Here is an 8,561-nt window from a genome sequence, read left to right on the forward strand (position 1 = left end):
TTTAATCTAATCTAATCTAATTTCTGTACTAGATTAAGTAAATTCCATCTCTGATTTGACATGGTGTCTTATTGTTGACTCTTTCTGGTAGAAAGTATTTAAATATTGTGGCAGATCTATTGTAACTTATCATCATTATTAACAACATGGTCAATATCTGCTCATTTTTTTGGGTCTGGTCAGGTTCCTGATAGTAGTGGCGGACACTCAGATGATCCATCTCCATGTTTCTCAAAAAAAAAAAAACATAACGTTGTCTCTGGTTTGAGCCCGGATACGAGTACGAAACACAAACCTGAAGCGTTGACGATGCGATTGGCGCGGATCGTTCCGTGAGGAGTCTGGACGTCCCACTTGCCGTCGGCGGTCGGGGTGAGGCCGGTGACCGGGGCGGGGTTGTAGATCTGGGCGCCGTACATACGAGCCCCGGCGGCCAGGGCCATCGTCAGGGAGTAGGGGTCGATGTGGCCGTCGCCTGGCGTATACAGACCTGCCAACACCTAGACAATATACAGACACCTTCAGATAACAGCACATAAACGGCCTCATCACTAGGGCTGGGCGATATGGCGATATTAGATGGTGAAGGATTAGAGCGTGTAGACGATCTGCCAAAGTGCAGAGATCGTAGGATCGTCTGGGGCACATTCTATAAACTGCAGTTCTATGCTGCAAAACGCAAACAAAGGACATTTGCAAAGTTTGTTAAAAGAGATAACAACAGTTACTTTAGTTTGTATTTTTATTTGACCCTTTTCAATCAGCTATTTAGTGTTTTGATACACTTAAAATCCTGTTAAAATGACTGTGTTGAATAAAACAAACAGTAATGTCTTCATTGATATTTTACTTTCATGTTTATTGAAAGCTATACCTTTTATGTTGCAAGAGTCCACTTTATCAGAGTGTTGTTGTTCAACCTCTTTTACGAACTTGAACTTTGTATGCGACAGCGGCGAAAATGAGGCTTCTTCCTGCGATACTCTTGACATTGTTGCACTTGTCGTGGGGACCTGCGGCGTTACCCCATAACTCTGGCGATGTACACAGTGATGTGCCACGCCCCCCTCTGGGTCCCCTCAGTACAGTAACAGTCAGCTGGTCATTGGCTGACCCGACCAGTCAAATATTGAAGCCCCATAATGTGCCTGTTTTAAATGACAACTGCCCCATTCGTTTGTTGTGCCTTTCAGTTCTGGAAAATAATTTTAGGCTCACAGAATCCTTAATTATTAACCTCACCAATCCAGATAATGAGGCTATTGTTAAAACGTCAGTTGTTAAAAGGAAGTGTTTTATTTTACTCTTGCTCTTATTGTCAGGTAACATACAGCCAAACCCAGGCCCTCCATTGAATTATCTTGATACTCCTAATGAATTCAGGGCACGGTCTGGTCTTGGGATTATCCACATAAATGTCAGGAGTTTACTCCCTAAAATGGACTTAATTAAAATCTGGATACAGACAACCGATACTGATATTCTTGTACTCTCAGAAACCTGGCTGAATAAAAATGTTCCAGACAAGGACATCACTATCAGTGGTTATAATGTTTTTCGTTGTGATCGGCCCAGGAAAGGAGGAGGTGTTGCCATTTATATAAAAAAGAAATTTCAGGCCACACCCATTACTTGTATTTCCTTAACTAAACAATTTGAATTACTTGCCCTAAAACTTGAGTTTTCTCATGATCAGTCTCTTATAGTTATGGGCTGCTACAGACCTCCTTCAGCCTGCAGTGAGACCCTTTCAACCCTATCTAATCATGTGGCAGGGTTTAATTCTAATGAAATTGTTCTTGTGGGAGATCTAAACTATGACTGGCTATCCTCAGCTTCAGACTGCCTAAAAAGTGTCTGTGATTCTCTGAATCTAACCCAACTCATTGATAGCCCAACCCGACCTAACACAAAATTTCCATCTAGATCCTCACTTCTTGATCTTGTCTTGACCAATGTACCTCATAAGTACAGTAACATAGGTGTCTTTGCGAATGATCTGAGTGATCACTCCACTATCGCAGTGGTTAGAAATGCCAAACTCCCAAGACCAAGCCTCGCATTATATACAAGAGAGATTTTAAACATTTTCATGAACAAGCTTTTATTCGTGACGTGTATAATTGTAAATGGGACAGGATCTCCTTATTTGATGATGTGGAAATGGCCTGGAGTTATTTTTATGATGATTTCCTGAATCTAATTAATAAACACGCCCCCTTTCGGAAATTCAGGGTGAAAGGGCGTAATAATCCCTGGTTTCACCCAGAAATAGGAAATCTTATAAAAGACAGGGATGCTGCTTGGGCCAGAGCTCGGAAATCAAAATCCGAAAATGATTGGCTTTGCTTCCGACAGTTACGAAATAAATGTACGGCATCAATTAAGAAGGCAAAAGATGAGTTTTATCTAACAGAAACTACAAATAACTTAAATGACCCAAAGAAATTTTGGAAGGTGGTGAAGTCAACATCTGGTGTTGTTCAGCAAAATGAACTACCAAATTTCTTGGTCCATGGCTCTGTCAATTTAACAGATAATTTGTCTAAGCTAAATTTCTTTAATGAGCATTTTGTCTCTGTGGGTCATTTATTCGATAATGAATATTCCAGTCAAATAAAATCTGACGTGGCGAAGGAGTCCTTGGATGAGGCTGTAAATAGCCCCCCAGAGAACTCCTTTTACTTTGAACCTGTGTCAGCTTCTGAGGTGTCTAGAGCCCTAACTGGCTTGGATACTAAAAAATCAGCTGGTCCTGATAAATTGGACCCTATCTTCCTAAAGGTGGCTGCAAATTATATAGCTGAGCCCTTCACACACATTTTTAATCTTAGTCTCAGCACCAATACACTCCCAAAAGTTTGGAAATCTGCCTTTGTCCTCCCCCTGTTAAAAGGGGGTGACCCTTCTGACGTAAATAACTACAGGCCTATTTCAAAATTATGCATTGTTGCTAAAATATTGGAAAAAATAATCAGTGAACAACTAAAAGATTTTTTAGACTCAAATAGTATTTTAAAGGGGACCTATTATGCTCCTTTTTGCACAAACTAAAATAGTTCCTGGGTGTCTTAAAGACATGTCTGTGACGTGCTTCGGTCAAAATACCCCAAAGATCAAACATCACAGCATTCTCAAAAACAGGGCTCTGCAAAACGGTCTGTTTCAGTGGCCCCTCCCTTTAAATGCAAATGAACCACTCCCTCAGCATTGCGTTACCATGACGATGTCTACTACTAGTACCTATACTGATTTGGCCAAAATGTAGTATGCAAACAAAAGCTAAATCTGCAGTAGGCAAATTGCCAGATCTCCAGTCTGCATCTGACCAGTCTACATTGTGTAATGAAATGCACCCATGACCTAGTCTCACCCTAACCAAAGATGGTATAGAGTAGTCTTTGCCATGTAGGCTACTGTAACCATGTAACATGTAATATAAAAATGCAAAAATAAATATATAAAATAAATTAAAAATATATGCAGACTGGTCAGTTCATTGTAAAACAGTTATTTATTGATGTAAATGTGGTGATTTGTGCACATAGACTACAGCAGCACTGCTCCTCTCCTCTCCTCCTCCTTCTCACAGCTTCACTTTTCATTCAAACTAATTCAACTGCCACAAGATTTCATCAATGAGACCAACATTCTGCTAAATAGACTAACCACACGGCGGTAAACGTCTAAAAAACCTGCGGGTATGTTTATTAGCGATGGTTTTCTCTACCGCGATGAGCACGGACGCCTGCCCGGCCAAGGAGGCCTGCAGACGGGCTCTGCCTGTGTGAGGAGCCGCTGCAGCTCCGGAGCTCCGGTGCTCCGGCGGTCCAGCGTTACGTCGGTCCGGCGAACAACGTCGCCCCGGCGGTACGTCGCTCCTCACACAGGTACAGCTTCACTTACATGAAACGTCGGCGTAAACTTCTAAATAAAACTTAGTAAAGTGACGCTACAGCGCTAAAACATGCAGGGAAGAAGCAGGAAGTAGTCCGCTCCGCTCTCCGCTGTGACCCCAGCCACAACAGAGCAGCATGGGAGGAGGCGGGGCCGGCTGGAGCAGAGACCTCGGCATGACCATGTAGGGGAGTCCGGCACGCATCGACGTAGACGCGAGCTCATGTCAAAAAAAACTCAGCGCAACCGAGTGTAACAGGTGTGCAGAGAAATCCCAATTATCTAGCAGGGTTTACCTCCAAATGCATTAACCTCAGGATATGACACTTCCACGGCCTCTAGAACCATTATCCAACATTTTAAACATATATAAAAGTCTGAAAAGCTGGAAAAGCATAATAGGTCCCCTTATTTTAAATAACTTCCAATCTGGCTTCAGGAAGCAACACAGCACGGTCACGGCTGCCCTGAAAGTTTTTAATGATTTAATTGAAGCACTTGATCTTAAAAAAGTATGTGTTGCCCTTTTTATCGATCTCTCTAAAGCTTTCGACACAGTTGATCACAAGATATTGATCAAAATCTTGAGAAAAATTGGCATTTCTAACCAGGCTTCCACCTGGTTTGCTGATTACCTGTCTAACAGGACTCAGGCAGTCCAGTTAGCCAATGTCACATCATCCTCACTCGAGATCACTAAAGGTGTGCCCCAGGGGTCGGTCCTTGGACCTATTTTATTTTCTATTTATATAAATGATCTCTGTGTCAATTTGTCAAATGCTGCTTACCACTTTTATGCTGACGACACTGTCATTTATTGTTGTGCGTCCTCTGTTGTGCATGCATATGAGCTGTTACAGTCTGCTTTTAATGTTGTACAGGCCCGACTACAAAGTCTCAAACTGGTTTTAAACACCAGCAAATCAAAAATAATGGTCTTCTCAAAAGCTACCTACTCAACTGAAAATTTACCCTCTGTAATAACTGCTCAAGGAAACCCATTCGAGGTTGTTACTAAGTATAAATACTTAGGTTTCCTCCTAGATACGGAGCTTTCGTTTAAATTGCACATTGATAACTTGGTAAAAAAACTCAGGCTAAAGCTTGGCTTCTTTTATAGAAATCGTGTGTGTTTCTCTCTGCGTGTGCGTAAATTGCTTGTGTCGTCAACTTTCCTACCAGTAGTTGACTATGGAGATGTGTTGTACATGTGTGCTTCGTCCAAAAGCCTAGCAGCTTTGGACACTGTATATCACAGTGCATTAAGGTTCTTCACTGGTTGTGGTCGTCTCACTCATCACTGTCAGCTCTACTCGAAGTCCGGGTGGCCATCTCTGAGCACCCGGAGAGAAACTCATTGGTTGCTTATGATCTATAAGGCTCTCCTTGGTATGGTTCCTCCCTACCTCTGTTCACTCCTCCGTCGAACAGAAAATCGATATGCCTTAAGGTCCAGTGATATCTATTGTTTGAGCATTTCTAGAGTGCGGACCGAATTAGGGAAAAAAGCGTTCAGTTATGCCGCTCCATTAACATGGAACAACCTCCAGGCCGAACTGAAATTGTCTGAACTTGTATCTCTTGGTGTATTTCGACACTTCTTAAAGGTCCGACAACAAAAATCATTTGAGCGGTGCCTTTGCTGACCAACCTTGTCACCTTGACCTCCTGCTCCCTGCACTTTTTGTTTTAACCTCTATTGTAACATGGCCCTATTTAATATAATGTAATACTGTAATGTATTGTTGTATATTGTATTTTGTAATTTATAATGTTGACGACGTGTGCTGCTGCCCTCTTGGCCAGGTCGCCCTTGAAAATGAGATCTCGATCTCAACGGGTCTTTTACCTGGTTAAATAAAGGCTAAAAAATAAAAAAAAATAAAAAAAATAAAAAAAATAAAAATGTTGTTTGCACATGTTGGCAAAACTGCAACTATTTAGATTAAAATCTGTTCAGAAAGGTTCTTTGGCCTAAATTGTCTGTTTTTCTTTTTTCAATTTAAGATCGTGATGAAATCGAAATCGTGACTTCATTTAAAAAAAATCGTGATATGATATTTTTGCCATATCGCCCACCCCTACTCATCACCGATAATCCATCATCAATTGATCAGCGTCCCATCTGTGGCTCTTACAGACCTTGTCGATGTTGAGCAAAGGGAAAAGTTCGTGGACTTTCTCCGGTCCGATGAAGTACTGTTCGGTCACGTGCCAGTGCGTGCGGGTCATCTGGTACCTCATCTCGTCCACTCGAGCCGCCGTCGAAGCGATACGGACACTGCCCGGCTGGTGAAAGCCCACAGCCTGCAGAGGAAGAAGAACATGACATGAGCGACCTACGACAAACACACCTGGCTGCTTCACATCAGCACGATAGAAGACGAGCGAGCTCCCCTCACCTGTCCCGTCTCAGCCTCCAGCTTCTCGTATAATTTAATACTGTCATAGTGGACTTTCTTGAGGTTGATGCCTGGATGGTAATATGTTGTCAAACCAGCCTGAAATAGAAAACACACGATTAACCATGATGGATGATGAGAAATTAGCCGTTCATAGACTCCAACTTAAAGCTGCATTTACACATTTTTGGCCACTTGGGGGCAGCAGACGTACTAACATATTATTTACCTTTTTCATACATTGAACATGTTAGAAAATTACTTATTTAAGCAAATCTAGTGCAATATTATGACAACATTTGTGTCCAGTGGATGAATTTACTGTAAGTCCAATAGCAACGTTCTTTTTTAGCTCCATTTTTGGTCTCCACCAACTCCTGAAGGAAACTCCATTTGTTTTTTTTTAGCTAAATGTTCCACTAAATTCACCAAGTAACCTCAAGCTGTATCTGTCTGTAGTTTAATGGTGGTCAAGCTGCTGCTGCAGCCAAAAACAACAGCAAGAGTGAAAAAAAAAAACATTTAGATTGCGAACCACAAACCAAAACATTGAGCTAAAGCAGTTACGTTTGAGTTGTTGGTGCAATGGGGTCTGGTATTTTTGAGATTTTCCAAAAATGTTGTGATCCACTGCTATAAACAACATTAATTAAACCTAAAGGTACAATTATTTCTAATGGATTCGTCACTTTATCTTCTTTTCCACCTCTTCTTGCATTTTATGTCCATTGGGACAACCTTGGCAACATGCCCAGTGTTTACTCTGCTCCTCCGTCCAGTGCATGCTGGGATAGACTCTCCTTAACTCATTGAGTGCCAACCACGTAATTTCTCGTTTTTCGTTCCCATGCGTTGAGTGCCAAAAACGAAATTTTTCGTTTTTTGCTTTTTTTTTAAATTATGAAAATAGACACTTTAATACACATTATATGTAAATTTGGGGACTCTACGACGAGGAGAACTGAAATAGATGACGATCAAAGTCACATGACAGCTCATGATCTGGAAGTTTTTATCATAACTCAGCTTCTGCAAACGGAGTTCTGCATGCAGATGCAGCGCAGCTGCTCCGCTGCTGCTCCGCTCTCACCCGCGAGGCTGCAGCAGCTGGGAGCTGAACCAGGAAGCTCTCAGCCGACAGTCCCGCCCGGTCTTCATCTGGAGCAACACCCAAGGGGGCAGTTGTCGGTCTGAGAAGTGAAGCTCACTTCCGCGTTCAAAAAACTGCAATCCCCTCGGATTCCTCTGGGGGCTGGTGTCAGAAGGGAGCATTCCCCATAGACCCCCGTGTTAAAATCGCCGACTTTACATCCTCAGTAAACATGTTAAAAGCCTGGTGTCAGAACGTTTTTTCGTCTCAATCGATAGTTTCTACCCCCGCACACACTCTGAGGGGGGTGAATTTTTTTTTTAACTCTACAGTTTTACTGTTATTAGGTTAAAACTCTGGCCAATCAGGGCGCGGAAACGTTGAGTGACAGGTCCGAGCAGCTCCGTGGACAGCTGCTTCGAGGCCAGTGGGCGGGTTCTCGGCCGGCCAATCCAACATGGCGCTGTCCAGGCCGCCATATTTGAGTCACAAAAACGACTCCCCAAAACCAATGGGTGACGTCACGGACGCTACGTCCATTCTTTTTACAGTCTATGGCAACACCGTGTCCTCCCCAAAGTCCTCCCGCGGTAAAATCTGATGGTCTCTGGACCAAAGCAGACCGGCACCACCGACCCGTACCACAGACGGACCGCGACCACCGGCGGGACCGGTGTTCGCGAGCCGCTGTGGCCGGCAGAGCCTCACGTTCCGCGGCGAGAGGCTGTGACACGGCACGGTGCGTCTGTGTTATTGCTGTTTAGTGGCGCCCCCCCCGCCCCCGATGGTGGTTTTGTGAATAGAACAACAATTGTTGTGTATATTTATCTTATACGAGCCCTTTGATCCAGAAATGCGAGTGTCTGAAGAGCGACAGACACAAACAGCGCACCTTTCATAAAAGACGCTCTATCTCCTTTTCTAGAAAAAAAGGAGGGATTTTGGTGAAACCCAGCCATGTTTAGCTTGACTTTTCTCAGGAACGGAGGCACGTAGAAACAAACGGTTTGTGGCCATTTGAAGGATAAAGTTAAACCTTTCAAATGAGCTACAGTATGTGTTGGTGGCAATAATATAGAATACACTATGGCTCTAAAATAAAAAGTCAAATATGGTCTAATTTGCCGGTACACTTGACTAAAACTTTGGAAAGGAGCGCGGCACTCAATGAG

At 43.0% G+C, this 8,561-nt stretch overlaps 1 protein-coding gene across 1 annotated transcript; it reads right to left on the reverse strand.

Moving 5' to 3' along the window:
- Positions 1-284: 284 nt before the first annotated feature.
- Positions 285-6,489, reverse strand: LOC146960889 (dimethylglycine dehydrogenase, mitochondrial-like; the record flags this gene model as incomplete). Its single annotated transcript, XM_085771966.1, has 3 exons — positions 6,300-6,489; positions 6,040-6,204; positions 285-500 (listed from the first exon to the last, which is right to left on the reverse strand). Coding segments are annotated over exons 2-3 (318 nt in total), but the record flags the coding sequence as incomplete, so codon positions are not given.
- Between the last annotated feature and the right edge of the window lie 2,072 nt (positions 6,490-8,561).

Source organism: Trachurus japonicus, unplaced genomic scaffold (assembly GCF_045865225.1).
Source record: "Trachurus japonicus isolate A0001 unplaced genomic scaffold, Traja_1.0 AP029863.1".
NCBI classification, from domain to species: domain Eukaryota; kingdom Metazoa; phylum Chordata; class Actinopteri; order Carangiformes; family Carangidae; genus Trachurus; species Trachurus japonicus.